Source organism: Triturus cristatus, chromosome 9, assembly GCF_964204655.1.
Source record: "Triturus cristatus chromosome 9, aTriCri1.1, whole genome shotgun sequence".
In the NCBI taxonomy this organism is placed as follows: Eukaryota; Metazoa; Chordata; class Amphibia; order Caudata; family Salamandridae; genus Triturus; species Triturus cristatus.
Genome location: NC_140592.1, coordinates 652,114,400 through 652,140,595, shown reverse-complemented (window position 1 = coordinate 652,140,595; position 26,196 = coordinate 652,114,400). Strand labels below are relative to the sequence as shown.

General features: G+C 41.2%; 1 protein-coding gene across 1 annotated transcript in view; it reads right to left on the bottom strand.

Annotated features, from left to right (window-relative positions):
- The window catches only part of TBCB (tubulin folding cofactor B), a 105,079-nt gene that overhangs the window by 28,545 nt on the left and 50,338 nt on the right, over positions 1-26,196 (bottom strand). The window contains exons 3-4 of the mRNA XM_085625713.1: positions 2,076-2,172; positions 375-560 (exon numbers count right to left, since the gene is read on the bottom strand). Of these exons, the coding sequence (XP_085481839.1) occupies positions 375-560; positions 2,076-2,172 (283 nt within the window). The remainder of the gene's footprint in view (positions 1-374; positions 561-2,075; positions 2,173-26,196) is intronic.

Here is a 26,196-nt window from a genome sequence, read left to right as displayed (position 1 = left end):
CACTGAAGACAATGGCGTTCTAAGAGGCCAACAATGGTAGCAGCTCATGATTAGTATTTAACTGTTCTGTTTACATTGTTTCGTCCTGTTTAATTTGAAATATTATGCACTCATTGGGTGTAATGTTCCAATAGCTGTGGGTATGCAGTAGTTCAATGTTCTCGCCCTTATAGGCCATTGTCCTGGACCAGAGCAGTAGGCAGTAATGCGGTTTAAACTATCTTGGTTACTTAAAAATGAATACGCTTTGAAATAATGATTATTACAATTTGCAAAACTATGAGAAGCTGTGATTGCACTTAAAAGAATCAATGTAGAAAAAGCATAATGAAACTTAAAGCCGGTTTGCTCATTAACAACGTGAAGCTACACACCTGAAGACATGACGGTGCCACGTTTTGTAGGCTGCCCTGGAGTGTGGATTTCGCAGCGTGCTCCTACTGCAATTGTCTCGGCCAAAGATTTCTCCACCGCCAGCTTCTGCTCGAGGTCAGACGTCGCCAAGCTTTCATCTTTGAACTGTCCCATCTTATTACGTTTGAGGAATGAACGAACAGAATCTGAACAACAAAAGCGTGCAATCTTCAGACACATGTAACAATAAAACAACTGAATTCAGAAGACAATTACTTCAGTGCCAAAATACGAGCAAGTTACAAACCGTTGTACCTAAACTATTCTTACCGGTTCAGAAACATTTTGCAGGGAAGGGGCAATGGCCCTAGCACGTTTATAAAATTGGCGCACAACTGAAACCCCACGAGCTCCTTGGCCCCGGTCCACTAACCGACCAGATGGAGGGAATATCAAATGATTAAAGGGCTATCGGAATCACTACAAGTGCCCCTTTACCTAGCTCGTTAATACTGCACCTGGAACATGGATAGATTCCATGGGCTTGTTTTCAACAAAGTTTTAATTTCGTTGAAACTGGCCTGTTTTGTCCACGCAAATTAACACTTTTTGTTTAAAATGGAAACATGGTCCCCAATCTGTGCTGTGCCATTGCGTAGGCAGTAGAAAGCATGGATCGTCCCGGCAGCTCCCTCTTTCGGGAGGATGAGGTATCAACCCCCCCACAGAGTGCTACACCACTCATTGGTGCCAACACTGCTTGATATAATCCACTGACATCCCACTCCAGCCGAGACACGCCCTGGTAGGTAAAGATCCCGATATGTGCGTTAGTGGCTTCAAAACAGCCTACCAACTGCTGTGTGCGGCTCCCAGGGGTGCCTTCAACTGAATGGCACACCTCACTAAGTCACACCTCTGGTAAATATTTTGTATGCACTCATATTCCCCTTGTTGTAGTTAAAACTCTGTACCAACACGGCGGCTAAGTGTCTTTCAGTGACCCCTTCATTTGCAGATTGAAAAGTAGATCCGCCCTGCCACGATTTCACAACAAGGCACATGCAGCAATATATGATGGATCCAGCTACTTCATGCCAATGGTCTATCAAAGATTTACACCAACAAGCTCACGTAGCAGCACATAGGCACCACTGCATTAAAATGTAGAGAGAAAAAAGTTCTCAACTGTATATTATTTGTGATCCTGCATATAGGCAGAGGTGTTTGGGGTTAGTGACTATAAGTGGAGATCCCATAAAAGAGAAACAAAAATAAACAAAGCTCGGCAAGATTGGGAGGGTACAGACTATATCAGTGGTCCCAGGGCTTGGAAAAATGCATACAAATGTGGGGGGACATTTCATTCTAAGACAGGTGCATTTCAATAGTTAAGGGCATGTTGTGAAAATGTTTGGGGACTGGAAGTGGGATACTTTATATGTCTGTCCTTTCCATAAACATATAATAAGGATACAATGGTTTAAGAATGGATTGGACGAGTGAGGATTACAACAGAAATGCAGTTGAAGTGTGTCAGGGGGTGATGGGCTGAACCAAGGAAATCACCATAGCTACTGTTAAGGTGTGTATAGAAGTAGCTTACAAAAATTATATCTGTTCCAGTTTGTACTCAATAAACTTATTGAAATGCATCTGCAAGAGGGTGTGGTGTGTGCATGTGTACACAGAACTGGAGTCTTTCTAAAAGACTGCTTTACCTGATCTTTTGTCATAAGCATCATTTGAAATCTCATACTTTTCTACTTTTGAGACATCTTCATATTCTCCAATCCTTGAACCACTTTTATCAATAACCTACAAAAAAAACATCAAGAAACATTGGAAAATAGCGTTTAATATTGTATTTCTAACAAGTTTATCAGGTGAACTTTCACAGCATGCAATAGTGGTTCATCACGCTTCTAAATAGTAAAAAAAGGGAAGAAAAGAAGATCTTTAAACACAACAATTCCTGTAAACCAGTGTTAATGGGTGCTTGATTTGAGGACTGTCTAAATCGGATACGGAGTGCAAATTTGTTCTCAATTGGACAAAATGAGAGGATTTCAATGGCAGCAAAGAATGAATACTCTGCATGGGACTGCAAGGATAAAGAACAGAATCAGAGACATAGATAAGAGAAAAACAGTACCATTGAATTTTAATGCAAATCGTTGGGAAATCTGAGCCCCATCCACAATCCTATGCTTCTCCATGGTCGGCTTCTGGAGTTACTGGGTCCTTGTAAACAATTTACACAGTGGTCTTACACTTTTTTCACCAGCACCAACACTTCAAACAGGAAGGCAAAGGCACCTGATGCACACTACAGCTCTATGTCACCTTACTTTTAACAACAATGACCCTTCTACTGTAGGGTCCGCTTCAGATTACATATTTATTGGTGATTGATTAAAATCCTTAGAAAAATGTAGAAAAGTTATGAAAACATAGGTTTTATAAAAACATATTTATAAATACAGATTTATCAGGAGTTAAGAAAAATAAGAATCAGGAAAAATATAATGCGTCTCGGCAAGCAAATAGATCTCATGCAATCTTACAGGACACTTTGTATCAACTTTGGCGATAGTAGGACATCTTATCCAAAGCAATTTTTAAAATGTGACTCATTGACCACAATTTGACCAAGAAAGTCAACAGCTGAATGCAGCCAAGGTTTAATCATACATTACCTGCGCCACCACAGCTCTGCACATCTTGTTCACAAAGAATGGGATGGAGCGAAATTGGTGTTGATCTACTAATCCTGGCTTGGTCCTGATTTCAACGGTCATGTCTCTTTTTGTACCATGTGGATAACCAGCACCAAATCACGGTCACCATCAAGGGTCTACCAGGCATTCCTGAATACAATGATGGAAATTTGCAGGAACTGAACAAAGAGCATTTGTAGCCTGCATACTTTAGTTAGTGGACAGAGGAGGAATGATGGTGGTGCACCCATCAAATTATATAGGATTTATTTCGAAACTTTGAGATTGAATTCTTTTCTATTTCCAAGATGTGTCTGAGTCCTAAATTGTGCTGTGCAAGAAGCTTTGAAGAGACTGTATATCTCCACATTTTCCCATTTTGAGGCTAGCTCTAAAATAGGCAATGAGTTTACTAAGTATTTATACCAATTATCTGAACTGAATAGATCTTGTTTCTTTCATTCCATATTACACCTTTCAGGTGAGCCTGGTCTGCCAACTGGAGTCTGTAATAACATTTCAGAGAGTTACCCGTAAAATCACACTGCCTCTGGGCTGAATCTACCTCCCTCAAAACTGACTGAGTTCACAGAGTACCTCCATACTTGGCTGCAAAAATGAATTGACCCTTATCTAAATTGTATTCAGAGTCTTCTGGAGCCCTCTTAAATCTAATAAGAGCCTTTACAAAGTTTTTCTTGCAGATTTCATAAATTAATGCCCATATATATCTAAGGATCTTATTCTGATTAACGATTGGATAAATTAGTAAAAACTCCTATTGTTTCGCCAAGCAACTAGCGCTCATTGGCTGTGTATCATTTGTGCTCTGTGTTCAATGTGTATTGTAATGTATAAAAAGTCCATGATAACTTCCGTAAAATAAATGGTCTACACTGGCACCTGGCTCCTTGCATCTGTCTAATAATATGCTATGTTACAAATTTCTCTACCTGATGTCTTTTATAGATTATAGACTTCCACTGTGCGACAAAGTCTATGATGTTGCTGGTTAAATTGGTGTGGGGTCCTAGTGCTCTGTATACGAGGGTGCCACTCACGGAGAAGTTGGCTGTGATGTGTACCTTGAACACAAGGTATTCCATGTAGTTGATGAGGGTGACCGAGTAGGTGGTGTAGCCGATGGTATTTTTGAAGTGGATGGTATTAGCCCCTCTGTGCTTGTGCTGGCAGTGTTGCCTAATGATCTTGTAGCTGGCAGGGATGGCTGTAGCAATGTCCGGTGCCGAGGATAGATTTAGCCATGTTTCTGCCAGACAGAGTAGGTCCGGAGCTATGGTTGTGCAGAAGGTCAATATCACCCAGGCATGTTTGGTGAGCAAGTGGATGCTGAAGAGCATGCATGCGAGTGTGGCGTTTTGTTTGGGCGGTGTTTGCTCTGTGGCAGCGGGTTGCGGTTTGTGCTAGTATGAGCAAGTGGGCTGCTATTGGTGCGTGAGTGGTGGGTGTAGGGTGTGGGAGAGTGCATGAGCACTTGCACGAGGCACATGTGAATGCTCGTTATGTGGTGCAGTTTAGCAGCTGTGCAACGAGCGGCAGCCGGGGTTAGAAGCAAGGAGGAAGGCAGCCAGTATAAGTGGGTTGGGGTAGAAACAGGGTTTTTGGTGGTGGATGTAGTCCAGGCATGGACGGCTTGCCTTCGGCGCAACAGACTTGCCTTTGGCGCTATCGCTGCATGTCCACTCCGCAGTCGTTATTAAATAGGTCCTGTGAGGAGGGAGGAGAGCACCTTAGTGTGGACGGAAAAAAAGGGATGTCACTTCCTGTGCACAGGGATGAGTTGAAATCCACTGATGTCACTGCCTGTGCAGATGGTCAAAGGGGGGCGGGGGAAAGTTTCAAGGCACCCTCAAACACCCTTTCGATGGACATTACAACATTTTATTGAAGATCGCCAAGGCTCTTTTGAGCTTGTGGCATAACAACGCCCTACCTTCGCTTGGGAGAGTGGCATCACTTAAAATATCAATCCTCCCGAAGATAATGCATGTCTTACAGGACCTCCAGCTCACAGGTATAAGATATATGTAATACTTTTGTTTAGGATGGGGAAAAAAACAAGAGTGCATATCGGAGTTTGTAGGACACATCCTAGAAACGGAAGATTGGGTTTGCCAGACATACGCCACTATTACGACTATGCACAGAAATGCTATGTGGTCGAATGGCTCTGGGGAGACACAGACTAGATATTGTGCTTCATCTTCATAGATCAAAAGCCAACAACCTGCACACTAGAGGAAATCCTGTGGATCCCAAAGCGACAAAGGGGTTGAAACCTCTACCTCCCGCCCATAACAAGAGTAAAGCTAGAGACCGGAGACTATTTGATTTGCCATAAAGGACTTACCTCTTATCTATCCCTCATGATACGCAATTGTGGAAAATGCAAACTTACCCACAGGGCTTAAAAGAAGCTGCTTCCGGTCAGGGATAGTGCAGGGATGCTTCCAGCTTCAAGATTTTTATGTAACCAGTAAATTAGTTCTTTTGAGGACATTAGAAATACATATTGATTCCCTGAAAGAGGTACCACAACTTGCAGATCAGGCACTGGGTCACGCAACAACACATTTTTAATAGATCTACACCTTCACACCAACACAACATTTGGTTTCAAGACTTTATGCTGTTCTCAACACCAGTCCCCTTCAGCCCGACTTTGCCTCCCACAAAAGCTTTTGGCATTGCACTGAGTCCAGAACATTGGGATGCTGTTTATATATATGGGCAAACATAATTTTGTACAGCATGCACAGAGGCAAGAAACACTACATAAGATTTTATACAATTGGCATTATACTCCCATGCGACTACACACTATGGACAAGACTCGCCCTGAGACATGTTGAAGACAATGCGGAGAGCCGGGCACAAACTGGCATATATTATGGACATGTCCCACACTTGGTGAGTTCTGGGAAACTGTTATTACTATAGCCTAATTTGAGGGTAATAGATAGATAAAAGCTGGGTGTCTATTGTCTAACATTTTAAACTTTAAAAACCACTGAAATTCAACCATTATAGCAAACTGAAGTAACTATAACTTGCGCCCTCGCCATGCACTGCTTAGAACCTCACATTTTACATCACTCATGACAAGTTGTACGGCATCATTGTTAATATCACTGATATCATCTGAAATTATATTATTGATGACAACACTGTACATGGCTGGGCAGTGAGTTATAGTTACATCAGTTGAATATAACTGGTAAAATTCTGTGTTTTTTAGAGTTTTAAATGTTCCATTTTAACTGAGATCCTCCACTAACTACATAGTCACTTTAATTTGAGTCTTAAAAAAAAAAAAAAAGTATATATGTGTATAACTAATACACACACACACGTACATACACACATATATATATTATATATACATATATATATATCAAAATACACCGTCCCTCTGCAGCTTTGCGCCAATATATATATATATATATATATATATATATATATATATTCACTAAAAAAACTAAAGGTTGCAGGGACCTTATAGTTAGGCTCAGATTTCACTGGTAGAAAACCAGTGAAATTCAGCAGTTTTATTAACCTGAACCAACTACAACCTATGCCTCCGCGATGCACTGCTTATGACTGAATATCATTATCCTCGAAGAAATATGCACACCCCAGATGGAACTATTAATCTTTAAAATCAATTCAACACCTAGGGAACAAAGGAAGGGAGCATTGGTGTATCGTCCACCGGGCCCAAGTGGGAATTTTTCTGTCGCACTTATAGAGGCCTTAGCACCGTATGTCATAGAAAACCAGGATTTCCTTCTGGTGGGGGATTTTAATGTCCATAGTGAGTCAGAGAAATGTATGGAGGCAAGAATGCTCCTAATGGATCTCGACTCTTTGGGACTAAAAAAGATCAATAATGGGCCCACACATGAAGCAGGTCACACCTTGGATTTAGTTCTGTCCAGCTCACCCTTTATTAAATGCTTGTCACCTATTCAGGTAGAATGGACTGATCATTTTATTTTAAAATTTTATACTGCCTCTATGTGTAAGCCACAAATTCAGAATGTTTTGGCTAGTAAAAGGAGACCTTGGCACAAACTTACCACGGAAACCTTCAAAAAGACATATGACACCTCCCGGTTTGAGAATCCTACAGATGACATGGGAACTGCTCTCAACAGGTTTGAGGAGACGGTCAAAGTAGTAATTAACACTATTATCCCGTTGAAAACATACAAGGTTCGACCGACAAATAAACAAGAAGTTTGGTTTTCGGAGGATTTAAGATCTCTGAAACAAAAAACTAGGAAACTGGAAAAGCTATGGAGACAGTCTAAGTCTTTAGGTGATAAAGAACAGTATAGAACTTCCCTAAAGACATATCATAAGGCCATTAGGGCGGCACGGAAAAATCACATTGCAGCACAACTAATAGCGGCAGGGAAAGACCCAAAAGTATTGTATAATATACTACAAACTTTCACCAAACCAGTAGCTTGCGATACTATGGAGGCTGCATCCCAGGACCTCTGTGATGAGATCTCTATCTTCTTTATGAAAAAGATAGATGGAATTTATGATAGGATTATAGCCTCAAATGCAATTGCTGCTGGAGAAAACAACACCTCCCAGAATGCGGTACAGCAAGCGCAAGGTACTCACTGTCTTAAGAGCTTTCCCCCTATCTCCTTAGAGGAGGTAATCTCACGGATCTCTCAAATTAAGAGTGGTAGTCCTTTAGACTCCATCCCTGCACGTATTATGCCTATGTTGGCAGATGTTCTAGGACCAGAAATGCTGAATTTAGTCAATCTTTCCCTTAGCACAGGGGATGTTCCTCCAGAATGGAAAAGGGCCTTGGTAAGACCGCTGAGGAAAAACTCTGCGATCCCCTGGACGGAACTGTCTAACTTAAGACCTATCTCGCTCCTCCCTTTTCTGGGTAAAATGATTGAGAAATTCGTAAATCGACACTTGTCAAACTACATCGAAATGACAGGTGGGTTAGACTCTTCCCAGTCGGGCTTTAGGCCAAGACATAGTACTGAGTCCACCTTGTTGTCAGTCGCGGACGATCTTCACATGTTCCAGGACAAAGGCTATTCTGTTGTCCTGGTTCTGTTAGATCTGTCTGCGGCGTTTGACACGGTGTCACATAGCATCATGGCCACCAGGCTAGTTAACATCGGCCTGGAAGACAAGGCTCTTGCCTGGCTGAGGAGTTTCTTAACAGGTCGTACCCAAAGGGTCATTCTGGGTGAATATCGGGCAGAGGAGGTAGGGATCTCTAAAGGGGTGCCACAGGGCTCTTGCCTGAGCCCTACTCTTTTTAACATCTATGTGGCCCCCCTAGCTGACATCATGAGGTCCTACGGTTTTATCCCAGTGTCATATGCGGATGACACCCAACTCCTCTTTCCTTTTAAAAGCCTCACTGTGGAAGTTCGAAACTCCTTTTCAGGGGAATGAAAGCAGTGGCTCACTGGATGGCATCTAACTTCCTGCAACGCAATGTTGCAAAGACGGAAGTGATGCTATTCGGGGAGGCTAAACTCCTGTGGTCACCGGATTGGTGGCCTCAAGATCTGGGTCCAGTCCCTGAGCCCAAACATGTAGTGAAAAACCTTGGGGTCAGATTGGATCAGGAGTTATCCCTAAAACATCATGGCAACCAAGTGGTGGGCTCTTGTTTCCACATTATTGGTTTGTTACGGAAAGTCTTCCCTTTGCTGCCAGACTCTGCTAGAAAGACTTTGGTGCAGGCTTTAGTACTGAGTCGATTGGACTATTGCAATGGGTTACTATTGGCAGCAAATGAGGGAGTAATTTCTAGACTCCAGGTGGTCCAGAATACTGCTGCTCGCCTTGTCCTAAATCAGCCCCCTCGCACTCCCTCCAAACCTCTGTTAACGAAGCTTCACTGGCTATCCATCAGACAAAGGGTGAAGTTTAAAGTCTGTTGTGTTATACACAAATGCCTGCATGGGATGGGCCCTGCATATCTGTCTCAGAAACTCACCCCTTATGTAACATTGCGTCCTCTGAGATCCAGTGCACAGGCTTTGCTGTGTGTACCCAGAGTAAAAAGAACAAGACCGGGAGCTAGAGCCCTTTCAGTTGCTGGGCCTACTCTTTGGAATAACCTCCCATTATCCTTAAGACTTTGTGATTATTATCTCCCTTTTAGGAAGCAATTAAAAACATACCTATTTCAGAACTAATTATTATGACATACTGCTTAGCCCTTTTTTACTGTAAGATGGTCGACCAACGGCGCGGAGATACTCCTTCGGGAGTCGAGTCTAGCGCGATATAAAGCTACAAATAAATAAATAAATAAAATGACCTCACATATTACATCACTCATGTCATGGTAACTGATATCACTGATGACATCTCAAATGACATCACTGACATTATACAGTGAGTGAGTGTTTCGTAAATGTTTCTGAGACTTAAAGATATATAGTAAGCTACTGCATAAGTGAAATTAATATAGTTTCTAAACTATTAATGAGGGATACTGATTCGAACATATGTCATCTCAGTTGATGTGTGACTATCAGAGTGGGAGTGGGTGTCAGCTGTATGTGTGGGAGTAGATGTACAGTTGAATAAGGGTGTGTGAGTAGCTGCGTGAGTAGCTGTATTGGTAATGGAGTGTGATTGGCTGTATGGGTGAGTGAATGGCTGCCTTAGTGACTACATGGGTGGGGGAGTGTGTGAGTGGCTGTTTTGGTGACTGAGTGAGTGGCTCTATGGGTGGCTGAGTGGGTGTGTTAGTGGCTGTATGGGTAAAATATTGGCTGTTTGAATGGATATATGGGTAGGTGTGTGTCTGTTTCACACAGCACATGTCTGTGTGAGTGGCTGTATAGGGAAGTGAGTGGGCGTGTGACTGCTTGTATGGACATGGGTATGTACGTAGTTAACTGGATTGATGAGTGGCTGTGTGAGTAACTGTATGGGCGAGTGAGTGGTAATGTGAGTGGCTGTATGAGTGAGTGGCTCTATGAGTGAGTGGCTCTATGGGTGAGTGAATGCTAGTGTGAGTGGCTGTATAGGTGAGAGAGTGGGTGGGTGGATGGGTAGGTGTATGTGTGGGTGATTTGGCTGTGGTAGTAACTGTATGAGTGAGTGGGTTGGGTGTGTGTGCTCAAGTTGTTGAATGGTTTGTTAATGGGTATGTGAATGGGTGTGTGTGTGTGGAGATATGAGACGTTGTATGGAGGGGTGAGTGGTTGTGTGAGTGGTTCTATGGATGATGTCATGCGTGATATCACAGACCATGTAATGAGTGATGTAATATGTGAGGTCATAAGCAGTGAATTGCAGGAGCGTACGGTATAGTTTGCTCAGACAACTAGATCTGCTGAGTTTCACTGGTTATGTACGAGTGAATTCTTAGCCTAACTATTACATTATTGTAACCTTTGGTTCTTACAGTGAATTTCTATGTTTTTAAAACTTTTTAATCCCAACTGTAACCTGTCATCTTTGACAGTGGGTATGTGTGAGTGGGTGTGTGAGTACCTGTGTAAGTGGGGGTGTAAGTGTGTGTGTGTGAGTGCCTGAGTGGGTCTGAGTGGCCCTGTGTAGGCCTGTGAGTGGGTGTGCAAGTGCCTGTGTATGTCTGTGAGTGGGTGTGTGAGTGGTGCTATGCATGTTGGGCATTTGCATGCTTAGGGTATTTAAAATGGAGAACCATGGATTCTGTTCTCACCATGAGATGACAAGAAAGAAACTACTCATCACAGTCACTGCACATTAGATAGTGCTCCAATGATCAACAATGAATTCACCTCCATTAACCCCTTCCCCGCTCATGACGGAACCACTCCGTCATGAGTCACGGGCGCCGTGTGCTCATGACGGAGTGGTTCCGTCATGCTGCGGCCGTTGGCGGCCGCTCCGCCCATGCGGCGCTAATTCCCCGCCTGTGCGGGCGATTAGCGCCGTGGGCGGAATCATGACGGAACCACTCCGTCATGAGCACAGCTCGCCCGTGACTCATGACGGAGTGGTTCCGTCATGAGCACCGCGGCGCCGCAGTGCCCCCAAACCCCCCCCATCGCAGCGGCGGAATTCCCGCCGCGGCGAAGGGGTTAAACATTTCATATTGTTTGTAAACATGGAAAACAAGAGGAAAAACACTTGCTTTGCTTTTGCTAAGCCCAAGAAGTTAGGACATTTGTGCTTTACTTAAGTGGAGCTTCAACGGGGGCGCTAGTTATGTGTATATTTGTAAGTGCTCCCACCGGAGGTTTAATTTCTGTGAAATTAGCATCAGGGCCATAATCAACCTGTAGTGAGGAGGTCCAACATTTTGAGTCACATCAGGACTCCAACATTCTATTGAGCACAGAGCACAGGCACTGGCTGAGCAGGAAGTGTGAAATACATTTCCTAACAAATGCAGGATACTACACAACCCTAATTTTTTCCAAGAAGAGTCGCCAGTTTTACTGAAAACGTCTGCCCAACTGGAGTACCGTCATTTGGTTAATTATTAAGTGCTACCTCGTTGGGTAAATCTCTTGTGCATATTCTACACTACAGCTGCGTAAAGGACCACAGGTGTGTATGTAATTTTGGCAATGTGATTGTTCTTCAAGTGTCTTCATCCACAATGCTGGGATAACATGAATCCTCATCAAGAGAAGACAACAAGATTACAAAGAGGTGAATCTTCACCAAACAGGGGTACTTCCTCTTAACTAAATGATGCAAGTGCTTCTTTGTTTGTTGGAGATGTCCTCGTACTCCTCTGCATCAATAACGTGTCACCTTATGTTAAGCTGTCAATCAATGTGGGAAAAGGCGGGAAGTCCATTGCATAATAGTTAGGAAAACTGGGCGTAGCCAAAAAGGGCAGAGCTTGCAGATAAATTTGGGCATTCGCATACTTCGCCCCACCACGAAACAACGATAAAGAAATCCCTTGTCACAGTTACCCCAGATCAGATTGCGCTACAAGAGATAAACGATGCAGTCACCTCCATTCAGGATTTCAGATGGTTTTTCAATGTGGAATGCGAGAGGAAACATTTGCTTTGCCTTCCCTAAGCCCATGAAGTTAGGATTTGCAATTTTTTTTTTTTTTTATAAAACAAGGAGAGGGGACCACGAGGCTCACCTCCTCGGGCCGATTTCAGCCCCGGGGACCACATCCCCTGGGGCTTGGCCACAATTCCCTGGGAGCCCTGGAGCCAACCCAGGGCACCCAGTGTGCCATGATAGGTAAAGCGGGGGGGAGCCTCAAAATCCCCACAGTCCCAGCCAACTCCCCACTTTGAGAGACGGCATTTCTCCCACACACAGGTAGCTGCTAGAAATGCAGCTACCAGGGTGCAGGAGCACATGTTTTATCGGTTTCCCTGCCCGCATGACAGCAGGAAGGGAAACAGATGAAAACTCTGCTTCCAGCAGGCAGAAGCAGTCTGACAGTTCCTGCTTGCTGGAAGAAGAGCTAGTGTTTGCTCTGCTTGGCGCGGCCCCCTCCCAGTTTTTAAAGTTATTTCGCCCTGTGAAGGTGGATTTCCCAGAGGACCAGGGGGGTCCACATGGCACCCCCTTTACTATTTAATTAGCCTTGGGTAGATGGTGGTCCCCAGGCATTCTAAATCCCCTGGAGGAGGTTGCGCACCCCCCAACCACTAGGTTTACAAAGCCCCAGGGACTGGTGGTCCTCTGGATTTAATAAGCTCAAGGGGGGGGGGGGTCCATGAAGCCCCCTCCCAAAGTTAAATAAAGCCCTGGGGAGGTGGTGGTCCCTGGGCTAAAAACAGCCCTAGGAGTGGGGGAGGGGGGGGGGGGGGGGTGTATGCACCCCTCCTTTATTCTTAGGTCTCGCCTGATCCAGCGCATGCGCTGGTCTGGCAGAGACATTTAGTAGCTGCTTTGAAAAGTGCTACCAAAGCGGCCACCAGCTTACTGTCACGCGCACAAGCGCGCGTGCATCCCTAGCGTGCTTTAGCGTGCGATTGCGATCACTTTCAGAGTGATCGCGATGACTTTCACTTTTACGGCCGTGCGGCATTACTTTTACTGCCGCGCATCCAATGCTTGTTTTTGTTTTGCCTCAGCTTGCTCGCTGCCCCTACACCACCTCCCGCCCATTGCTGTCTTTCAGGCTTCTTTTGATTGCAGTACACTCATTTGCATTCAATGGCTATACTTTTATTGCGAATTCCTTTCTGATTCGTGGGGTCTCTCTTCACGGTGTGCTCAAACGCCTTGTTGATGCACATTTCAGTTTTCTTCTGCTCTACTAAATTTTCGGGTCTTAAATTGTCAATCGTGTTTAACCACTTCTTGCCGTCTGACAATAAAGGCGCAGTCTCTGTATCGGCAGCCGGTAGGGCTTACGTGGGTGTTGTTGTGCCTTGACTCTTTATGAGTAAAGGCACTTCTGACTGAACGGGTGCTTAATCCCGCTCCTATTTGCCAGTCGTCGTATTTTCAGAGTGGCGCGTGCTGGTAAAAGGGGATTCAATGAATGACTCTGGCACAGTTTTTATCAGGAGCATGTGCCTGCTCGTGCCAACAAATGTTTTTCTATCACACTAAAAACTATATGGAGAAAAGAAAGGGCCCTGCAGTTACAGTGGAAAAATTTAATACTGTCCTCTTTTATATTTAAACAAGCACTGGCATAGCCTATAGGTCTCGCTTTTGGGACCTTATAAGTATTTAGTTATGCAGCAGAATATCCTTGGTGCAACAACACCAACTGTTGAATGGCTAAACACTTATAAGGTCCCAAATGCGAGACCTATTGGCTATGCCACTGCTTGTTTAAATATTGGTGCATGCCCCAAGGAGCTGGTCCATCGGGATCTTTTTAGAACAAAAGCAAGCATGGAAGACCGTACTTGTTTTTTTTCCCCATTTTGTTGCCACAGATTCACAACTGTTGCGATTTTGTGGCAACATTTAAAAAAAATGCTTTTTTGCCTTTGCGGGGCTCCAGGACCAGGGCTAGAGAGTAAGGGTATTCCTACCCTGCCCCCCCTTTTTTTTTTATTCCTTTTTCAACCCTGCTTCAGCAGAGTTCCAAGATGGCTGCCAACACTTTCTGGTTGATGTGTTGGCAGCCAACCAGATTTCAGCACGGGGACTGTTGGATCCTCAGAGGATCGCAGCCCTATATATACACAAATTTGGCTTTTTTTTAAAATATCTGAAAGTACTAATGAATGGATTTACACCAAATAACAAAAAGCACTCTTTCAGGACCAAGACCTAGCTTCCTGCCAAATTTGGTGTAATGCAGTTCAGCAGTTTGGGCTGTAATCACGTTCAAAATCGCTTTGGGAATTAACATGGAATACGCAATATTTTTGACACCCTGCCCCTCCCAGTTTACTTGGCCCCCTACTGACTCATCGCCCCAAACGTTCCATGCACAAGACCCGACTTGACACTTTTTTGGGAACATTTCTGAAGATGCGTCAAACAGCACCATAGACATAGGTGAGTCACTAAGTGATTTTCCTGTGGAAAATAGGACATAACTAGAACTACCTAATGGCGACTGCCAGAAGGTAATTAGATATACACACACACACACACATATATATATATATATATATATATATATATATATATTCACTGAAAAAACCATAGGTTTCAGGGACGTTATAGTTAGTTGGACATTTGACTCATATAAAACTAGGTAAATTCGCCTGTTCTAGTTAGCTGAGCTAACTATAACTCGCGCGCCCGCAATGCACTACTGATGATGTCACATATTACATCACTCATGAAATGGTCAGTGACATCACTCATGACATCATCCATGTGACAATCTGATGCACATACTGATGCTCTAATATAAACTTTGATACACCCATTGTAAAATGTGACTACTATTTTTGAAACTATACACAGAAGAATGCCATATTCTACATAGCACTCAATATTTCCTAGATCTATTCCTTGATGCTCTATTATATCAATAGCTTCAATGTTAACTATTTCTTGATTTTCCAATTTCACAAAGTTCTCTATTAAATGTATAACACTCTTCCACTGTAGGCATTAAGCAAACTATAGGCTTTTTTTCTTTCATTTTCTTGTACATTACTTCTGCTGGTGTGTTTTCATTTGTAAACAAGTTCTTTAGTAGACGACTTCGAAAAGCTTCTTTACCACGTTTGCTTAGAACACCAATTCTTACATCTTTTAGAATATTTGCATAATCTTCATCTCTTGCTTGTCGCATATTCCGAGCGAGTTCTTTATATTCAAAATGTAACCACAGATATACATTTCCAATACTTCCCAGAGATTTTTGTGTCTTCATGTAGAAGAGTTTTAAACACTGGTTCTCCTTTTACAGGGGTTAGTTGTAGCATATCTCCAAATACAATTAAATGTTTTCCTCCAAAGAGAACGTCGCAATCTGTTTTTAATACCTGTTGCATTGTTAAGTGTACAAAAGCAAGCATTAAGTTTGAGACCATGCTCACCTCATCAATAATTAAAAGTTTCATTTTCTTCAGCACTCTTGACACTTCATAAGAAGCTTCTCCAGACAACTTCTGATATTCTAATTTATTATCATGCTCCACTGGTAACATCAATAATCTATGCTAAGTAACTCCTTTAACATTGTGTGCAGCTAATCCAGTTGGAGCTGTTACCACACAACATAAATGTGAACCAGTAGTTTTTTGAAGATAACTGGTCAAAATGTTAATTAAAAATCTTTTACCTGTCCCAGCTGGACCACTGATGTACATCAGAAGAGGTTTAAAAGATGAACACATTCTTTTTTTCATGCAACAAACCATGTTCTATCCGTTCTCTCACTTGCACATATATTTCTTTCTGTTCAACATTTACTTGTTCTTCAAACTTTTCCAATGTTATATTCTCTTTGTGTGCTTGTTGCATTGTAATTTCGACTTCATGCATAGCAATTGCTGCTTCATTTTCCAGCATTGGTTGTCCAAGAGGATCTTGACTACATGGACCACTACTTTGACTATCTTGAGAACTTTCATGAGCTATTTCAGCTGTAATAGTCTTTTCCTGTTCAACTTAATCATTCAACATTTTTAAATATGTAGGGAAAACTGGACATCGAATGCTATCTTTACAAGCATTAAAAGAATCTTCGTAGCAGTCAAACTCTCCAAGTAATTCACTTTCGCTACACCATGGTTTAAACAGCTGCAGAAGTGCTAAATAGTAAAGTTCTCGCTTATCTGGAGTTTCACAACTAAGTTTCTTGTGGTTTATAAGATTACCCTTTGCATGTTTTACTAAACAACCATGACATCCAACTACTGCAAACTTTCCTTCTTTTAAATTCTCTTTAACATTTCTTTTGAAGCTGTAATGTTGAAGTACTACATACAGACATAGCTGTTCCAGATGTTGACTCCTTTTCGGATAGTATGTGTTCAACATATTAGTTTTAAGAATGTCTGTACTATCTGGCTCATTTGCTGCTAACTGTTCAATTTCTTCCAATCAATTCAACACTATTTCGTTTGCAGGCAAGACCTAAACTTGCCCAAATGATTCCTTGTGACTTGGAATATAAACTTGAAGAACACAAGTGGTCTGAACATTCATACGATCCCATTTCTCGGTGGGAAAGCATTTTTAAACTGGAGCTGTACACTTTTTGCTAAGACTATTCTCTTGTGCAATTTCTTCCCACATTTGTTTCATCTCTGTTTTTTCAGACTGTTATGTACGATGTAAAATAACGTGCAATAGCAATCGAGTTATCCGCAACATACTGGATGCCCATGTTCGCTTCCACAATTTTAAAATGACTGTATTGTAGTCATTGATATACTTTGACACTTCTGTTCTTTTTAAGTTGTAGGTATTCTTTGGAGATTTCCGAGTTATTGTGTGCCTCACAGAAGAAAAAAAAGAATTTACTCTTCCTTCACAAATGACTGGACGGGGAAAACCAAACCGACATTTGGTGTAAAATTTTCCTTTAGACTTGTATTTTCTTCTGCAGTACTTTCCACAACGGTGACTTTGGAAACGTAAAACTTGCTGTCTCAAGCTTCTATCTCCTCCTTCTCTTGGAATCTCACATGTCACATACTGTTCGATGAAAGACAATACTGTTTCATCAGAATCAGTTCCAAATTTAGGTGCATCCTTGACCCATAGTAGCATATGTATATGAGGTGCACCTCTTTCTTGGTACTCCTTTCTCCAAAAGAAAATCGGTAACTTTTCCAAGAGGTGGATTCTTTTTATTACAGATAAAAGACATCATACCTTTAAACTTATGATTAAAATATCTGCATACTTTTACAGGATCCAATGAACACAGTTCACCAGATGTCTTTATTTCAACATTTTTTATATTAGAATTCGCTCCTCTTAAAAACTCAAGCAAATCTTCCCATGCATACTCTGCACAGCTAAGTGTGACAAACCATGTTGGTGTACCTAAGTTTTGTAACATACGCTTGAGTTCTCTATGACGACGATACCAATACTCATTTGTTCCACGTTGACATGCCATCAAATTGATTTAACAGTGCTTCTAAATTTTCATCTGTTTCTTGAACTTTCTCCACAAATTCTTTTGCAGAAAGTGATTAATGAACTCCAGTTTTAAGTATATGATTCACTGCATACGAGAGAGAAGACAGATCACTTTCAAACTAAAGGTGAAATATGTATGGAATGCCCTGTCGAAATCTAGGATCTTCAGAATATAATCTTGTTGACCGATATTCTGAAGCTGGAATCCGTACAGGTCGGTCATCATATCGTCCACCTTCTCCAGTAGGAAACAACTGTGGAAAACAACGAGCTTCCAAGCTTTTCTCCCATACACTCATTGGAGTTCCCTGTGCTTTTTTCATTTGAAATAACTCAATGCTACTTCCTATCACTTCTTTTGAATGCAAAGGACATATTGTATAAGGTTCATATATCTCTTCAGTCCTTGACTTGTCCACTTTCTCTATTTGACCACTTGCAATTTTAAAATCAGCTTCTAAACCCATTACCTGTTCATCCACATTTACATTTTTGTAATAAATATTGTTCTCTAAAGGATAAGGTAGCCTTTTCAACTTTATTAACATCCACAAATTCTTGCCATATTTTCCGAATCCTTGTGGGTACACCATTTGCTAAAATAACTACTGCCTCATCTTCCTCTCCAACAACAGTTTCAATGTTTTTCTTAAAATCCAAAAGTTAAGTACACCACTCTTCCTTTCAGCCCTCTTTGCAAGTCTGTTGGCGACAGTTTACCTGTTTTAGGCTCCATCCGAATTATAGTTTGTAAAGGATGAACAGATTGAATTAGAACCGACTCATATTTATTCAATTTGGCCAGCTCCTGCGGAATAACTACTAACTCCAACTTATTATGCACTGCTCTAGCAGGCATTTTGTTCTCTTCTAATTTGTTGTAACAATATTTACATATACGTTGATCACTACCTAACTCAAATCGACCTTCAACAAACAAGTTGCAAATTCTTCCCACTTAGCATTGTTCTCCTTTCCACTTTTCAGCTCAAATCAACATTCCTACTTTGACTTTTATAATGAGTACGTTGACAAAAAACACAAACATAGTTTGGTATTTCGGAGCACACTACATTAAACTTTCCAATTTCTTCTTCAAACTGATCAGTGCTAATCACTTTCTCATCTCCTCCAACATCTGTAATTGTCGAACTTTCACTTACTATGAACTTCTCTTCTGAACCAAAATATCGCATTTCAATATCATCACACTTTTTTTGAACATCTGATAAAGAACCATATAAAAGACTTCCATTCAGTTCACATAAACTTAATGCAGGACTTTTTACATAGTACAGTTTCTTTACAAAGTTCCGCATTTCTGAATGGTGTACTGCTAACATCCTCAAATGATGAAAAACACTTTTACAAACTTTTCTTGAAAGACAAGCCAGAGAATGCCCATACTTCTCAGTATATTTTCTTACATTACATGGATCTAGTCCTTGTAACAACTTAATCTTCTGTTTTATACTTTTCTGAGTATATTCTCGTAGCAAATTTTGCATTATATCAATGGATTCCTGTCGAATACTACAAATGCTACTACAACTCAACTTATACACAGGAGCTTGTGGACGTTTCCCTTGCACTTCTTCAGCTATTAACTCTTCTGCACTTTTACCAACCATTTCCTCCTTTGGAAGAGGAGCACCATCCTGAACTTCGTAACAACAACCTCCAGTATCAACTGCAAATGATAAACTATTTTCCTGGAAGTAACTTTACTCATTAAAAAAAGGCTCAGTACTAGAAGTATGTCTCTAATGTCCACTAAAGATTTTACAAAAGTTGGTTCTGTTCACAAGTCTTTTTTTTCTACTTTTGTCTTTCAATACTGTCACTATTTTATCCAATACTTTCAATCTCTTTAAAATCAAAATGAACAACTTGTTTCAAATTGAAAGCAGTATCCTCTATACTTTCAATACGCTGCTTCTCTTTGAATTGGAACATTCTTCTTTTAGATTTGCAGCAAGTTTTCAATAAATTCTGAATCACTCTAGATCAAAAAAGTCTGACAAATTTCTTGAAATTGTTTTTGTCTCAGAGTACCAGATACTATTTCTTTATCATCTTTCCTTTTCCTCGTATTTGAAATTGAACTCTGCTTCACCTTACTTGAAAAATTCTTCTTTTTGCTTTGTGTGATGTTTTTCTCATTAAATGTTCGTAATATTTTTTTCAAAAATAATCTTTTGCTTTTACTCGAACTAACAGTTTCTCTACTAATCGCATTTTTTTCTACTACAAGATCTTTCCTTTTCGTCAAATATATATTTTTCTTCTCTTTTCTTTCACTTCTTCTAGGAATTTCCAAATTTCAATCCAAACGAAATTATTTTCTGAAAAACAAAAAATAGATTCAATTAGTTTTCACATTTCTTCACTATGTTAAAATAATACCATACAATTGCAAAACTTCCACTAACAACTTCCAGATCCAGTGTTGCAACGTGATGGAGCACGACAGATGAACACTAGGATGACAAGTAGTGCCATAGAACATACAGCAGGTATTTATTTAATTATTTACATACTTCTGTACAATTTATATATGACTGCACTACCTCATACTTTTCACCTCTCCGCCACACCCCACACCACTTTCTCTGTAACCCACCGCACACAACTTTATAAATAGTATTTTGAAAATGTTTAATCTATGTACTTGGAATGATATCAACCAAACAGCACACATAAAAATTTCCATTATTACCTAACAATTTTATCAACTTCGCAAACATAACACTGCACCCAGGGCTTTAACTGGAGGGGGTATCTGTGGGGATGTGACCACCAACACTTTATTTTTGGGAGCCTCGAAACCGGTCTTTATAGGGCTCTATTTTCTGACCTCACAAACTTAATCCGTTTTTTTTTCTTTATTGCACTGCAGGGACACAGTGAGAGCATGCATATTGCTCACTACTTAGAAGTGCAGACATCATGCCAAGTGACTCGCATTGTAGGAGAAGGGAAATCCTTTAAAGAGAGCCATTTTCTCTCAGTATTTCCCTTATCTTTTTGCAACGCACCAGCAACATCATCGTTGGGTGATTAGCAGACAGACCACCATGCGCGCAACGCCCATCGCCCCATACTCTCTGACACAGCTTCACGGACGCACGCACCAGAGTACTTCACTGGTCTTCAAAACATTTTTTTGTAAAGGAGACTCTGTTCTTTTTCACCGCTTTTTACAACCCCTAGATGCCCACTCTGCCTATTGCTGAAAGAATTAGGCTCCCCGAAAATTCCCTCTGGATGCGCCTCTGCAAACGACCACAACAAGGCAACTCCAGCACGAACCTGCTCTCACCTTTCACACGTTCTTGTTTTAGTGCTACGAAAACACACACTTTGCCTGCCTCACTAAGTTCTCACACCCCCTCTTTAATATGAACATAAAAGCTTTCCAATTACTTTTATATTCCTATACTGTACTTCACATGGAAATATAGAACTCAAGGTTCTCACCACCCCAAATTAGCTCTCTGGTATACTTTCTCAAATATAAGAAGTACAGGTATTCAGTATCTGTCAGTCACGGCCACTTTAAAACAGTGTACCTATAAACTCGACAAAACGTTATGTTTCTAAATTAACGTATTACACTTAAAAGCTCCTTTACATTTCTTTCGCTAGATGTACCTTTGTTTAAAACACCACCAGAGAAGGGTATTGAAGTATGCTCCACAAAGAGTAACTCAAAGCTTTGTTATTCTTTATTAAAAAAATCTGCCTGTCAATGCTTTTCATAAGCCTTTTGAACGTCTTAAGAGGGTAGCTGGATGAGTATAATACGTCGTATTTAAGATTGGACGGTGCACGGAAATAAGAACGTATAGTTGAATAAAGGGCGAGTGGATACAATCAATCATAGCATTTGTAAAGAGCACTACATACCCGTGAGGGTCTCAAGGCGCTAGGAGGGGGGGGGGATGCGGCTACTGTTAGAAGAGCCAGGTCTTGAGGAGTCTCCTGAAGGATAGAAGATCTTCAGTCTGCCGTAGGTGGATGGGGAGGGTGTTCCACGTCTTGGCGGCGAGGTGGGAGAATGGGATTGGAGAGGATTTTCTAAAGCACACAATGATACTTATCTTGATTTAGACCGCGCCCCAACTTGCATAGTCCACACCCCTTTAAGAGCTTTGCCCCCCCTGTTAGAGCACCCCCCACTTTTTGTTCTCCCACTTAGAACCCTAACTACACCATAGTAACAAACAAACAGTGTAACCTTTCATTAAAATCTACCATGGCACCATAATTTTCCCTCAACGCTATCAGCCTTCTACCACAGTACAAGAGTGTCTATCAGCACGAAGATGTCTTATCCACAGAAATGTGTAATTTCTGTACCTCTCTGCTGGAACACTCATCACCAAAACATATTAAAACATGGGAATTTGCCAGAAAAACATATACCAAAGCGATTCATAAATGGGCACACTGCCACTGCACCACCCTCTTCCCCATCCTTCCTTAACTTTACAAAATTAAAGAAAGAGCCAAACCTAGTAAACACACTATACCAATACAAGAACTTAATTTCAACAACCGTCTACCGGAACGCTCCTGAGCAAAGCGTATTAAAACATACAAATTTGCGGATAAAACGTATCATGCCATAGGGCACTTTATAAGTGCTCCCAGCGGTACTACATCACCTTCAGTAGCTCGACATCTGCACGTTACTAAATTCTGCGTTTTAATCAGAAACATACCCACCCCCGCCCTTCCTTAACCGTACGAAATCAAACAAAAACCCCCACCATTCCTAGTAGCGCCACTATACCCATACACAGGCTTAATTTTAACAGGTGTGTGCCGGAACACTCATCAACAAAAAGTATTCAAACATGCAAATTTGCGGGAAAAACAAACAATACCATAGTATAGTTAATAAATAGGCCCACTCAAACTACATTATCTTTACTAACTACAAATGCCCACGTTACAAATGTCCGTCTTATAATCAGCAACATGCGCACATCCCCCTCCCCCACCCATACCCATGCTTAACCTTACGAAATCAAACAACGAGCCCCTGCACTCCTGTTACCGCCACTATAGCCATAGATAGACTTAATGTTAAGAGGTGTCTGCCAGAACGCTCATCAGCAAAAGCTATTAAAACTTACAATTTTGTAACTCAAACATACACCATACCATAAGACAGTTTATAAATAGTCACAGTACCACTACACCACCTCAACACCCGCCCTTGCTTAACTTTACGCAATAAAAGAAAGAGCCCAAGCAAACGTAGAAGCGCCACTATAGCCATACACAGCCTTAACTTCAACAGAGGTCTCCTGAAAAGCTCAACAAACCGTATTAAAACATGCAAATTTGCGGGTAAAACATATACCATGCCATAAGGCACTTTATAAGTGCTCCCAGTGGTACTACATCACCTTTAGTAGCTCCACATCTCCACGTTACTATATTCTGTATTTCAAACAGCAACATAACTACCTCCCCCACACCCACCCCCGCCCTTGGTTAACAGTACGAAATCAAACAGAATCCCCCCCCATTCCTAGTAGCGCCACTATATCCATACACAGGCTTAATTTTAACGTGTGTCTACCGGAACACTTATCAGCAAAAACTATTCAAACATGCAAATTGGCGGGTAAAACATAAACCATCCCATAGCACTGTTTATAAATGGGCCCAGTGAAACTACATTACCTTTAGTAACTACACATGCCCACGTTACAAATATCCGTCTTATAATCAGCAACATATGCACCTCCCCCACCCCCACCCATCCCTTGCTTAACCTTACGAAATCAAAACAATGAGCCCCTGCACTCCTGTTACCGTCACTATAGCAATAGATAGACAATGTCAAGAGGTGTCTGCCAGAACGCTCATCTGCAAAACCTATTAAAACCTGCAATTTTGCAACTCAAACATACACCATACCATAAGACGGTTTATAAATAGTCACAGTACCACTACACCACCTCAACACCCACCCTTTCTTAACTTTACCCAATAAAAGAAAGAGACCTAGCAAACGTAGAAGCGCCACTATAGCCAAAGAGAGGCTTAATTTCAACAGATGTCTCCCGAAACGCTCATCAGCAAAACGTATTAAAACATGCAAATTTGCAACTAAAACATATCCCATGCCATAGGGCGCTTTATAAGTGCTCGCAGTGGTACTATATCACCTTAAGTAGCTCGACATCTGCATGTTACTATATTCTGTATTTCATTCAGCAACAAAACCACCTCCCCCACACCCACCCCCGCCCTTGGTTAACAGTACGAAATCAAACAGAATCCCCCCATTCCTAGTAGCGCCACTATCCCAGGCTTAATTTTAACGTGTGTCTACCGGAACACTTATCAGCAAAAACTATTCAAACATGCAAATTGGCGGGTAAAACATAAACCATCCCATAGCACTGTTTATAAATGGGCCCAGCGAAACTACATTACCTTTACTAGCTAGACATCTATATGTTACAAAAGTTGTTTAAACACTCTGTTTACTCTCCCCATGCCCTGCTATACACTCTACAAAGTTCTAATTCCCAAACTTTTGATATACAGTCCCTTTACTGTATCTATATTAAATGGAATGAATAAATTGACGAGTGTCTCAAAAGGGATAGTGAAGCACACCATCAGTAAAACACAAACCACTTCAACACCTACATATATCCGCCACAGCGACACAGCCTGACAAATAGTATCACTTATAATCACATGTAGTTCTCTGTCAACAAACTCATACAGAAAATATACCGCACATTTACTTTTTTTTTTTCTCACACATTTATAAAACATCTCTTCTAAAGAAGCACTCCAACTACTTCTATTCCATAAGAACAGACAATAATTAATACGTTTACTACCATATATTTTAGTATATCTACCTTATTATTCACTAGTCAGAAACTACAAAAACTATTCACTATACCCAAATGCAAACCAGAAACCATATTCATATTTATATCAACTTAGGATCACATGATTCAAACTATGGGTACATATAAAAGGCACGTATCACTTTTCCTATCTCCATCTCCTCTCCATGTAATCTCAAAACACTGTACACGGCCCCACTGTACAACAACCTACCCTGACTTACATTCAAATCTACCTCTCAGTGTCAAAAATAAGACCACAACCTGCCCACATAAAATTTCTGCATTTCGTTTTATCACTTTTAACTTAACACATACGTCTCCTACCGCCACCCCCTATTTCCACAAAAAACATCAGTTGCAAACGTGCGACATTTTCTTTATCTCCCCAATACATTACAAACTCAAATTAACGCTGCACCTAATTTTCAAAACAATACAGTCCTATAAATATGACAAACTACACTTCTCTGTGAAAAATTCCTAAACATATATAAAATACTTATATAACAGCTCAAATTTTATGCATATTTCATAACCAATATCAAACACCACACTTCACTAACACTATATTACTTTGAAATAAAAAATACTTTCAAAATTAAAAACAAGACCTCAAATACTTAATCAATACTATAAAAACACATAACACACCTTGTTCATTTCTAACTCACCTTTGTAGTTGTTATCCAGACTTCAAATGACACACGCATACAATTCTCTCTTTCTCACATAGTACATGTAAAGCTCCGACTGCATCAAGAATGAAACCACGAATGGCAAAATTTCTCTGTCGCTCCACACATAAATACATGTAAAGAACAAATCAGAATACTTCATTCCTTCAACGACATTCCAAAACTTACCTCCATTGGTTAATTTTGAATTTTCCTTCCGAAAAGCTACTTATTATTCAGCGCCACATACAGGTCACAAGTTCAACCTATTTTATCACCACACTTTCTGGAACCTTCTACGACACCTGTTTTGCAACATTTTATCGAACATTCAACGGCACATGCATGTTAAAAGTTCACAATAGGGGTCAGTAGTTCATCAGCTTTATTCCCAACTCCAGCAGCACCTCACCTTACGCCCCCAGCGCCATCAGACCCGTAGGAATCAGTGCTTTCTACTTCCCAAATACCAAATTCATTTCATACACATGAATTTACCTTTGCACTCCCTATATAACACCCCCTAAGCACCATACACAAGTTACAATGTTCGAAACAAAAGTTCCTCCAAGTAGCTATAACTACATGCTGACACTACTTGCACAGATGTCGCACAGCGGCCAGAGCACATGACTTCACAGCATATTACACACAGTTTCATCCCCAAGTCCGGCAGCAGCTCAGCTTAGTAGCATGAGACTCTACACACTACCTCACATATTTTCTGTACCCCAGAACTTTCAGACCAGTACGGGTCAGTAGTTCGTCCTAATAGTTTAAACACATGCTGACACTACTTCCACAACTGTACTGCAGCGGCCACGACACATGACTTCACAGCACAAGACACACAATTTAGACTCACGGTCTAATCCCAGAGTCCCGCACCACCTCACCTTAGCAGCATCACACTCTATGCGATACCTCACTTAATTTTCGTAGCCTAGCACTTTCACACCGGTAGGTATGATTAGTTCACTTCGCACCCCCTCTAAAGCACACCCTAAACACCCCACAAAGGTTACA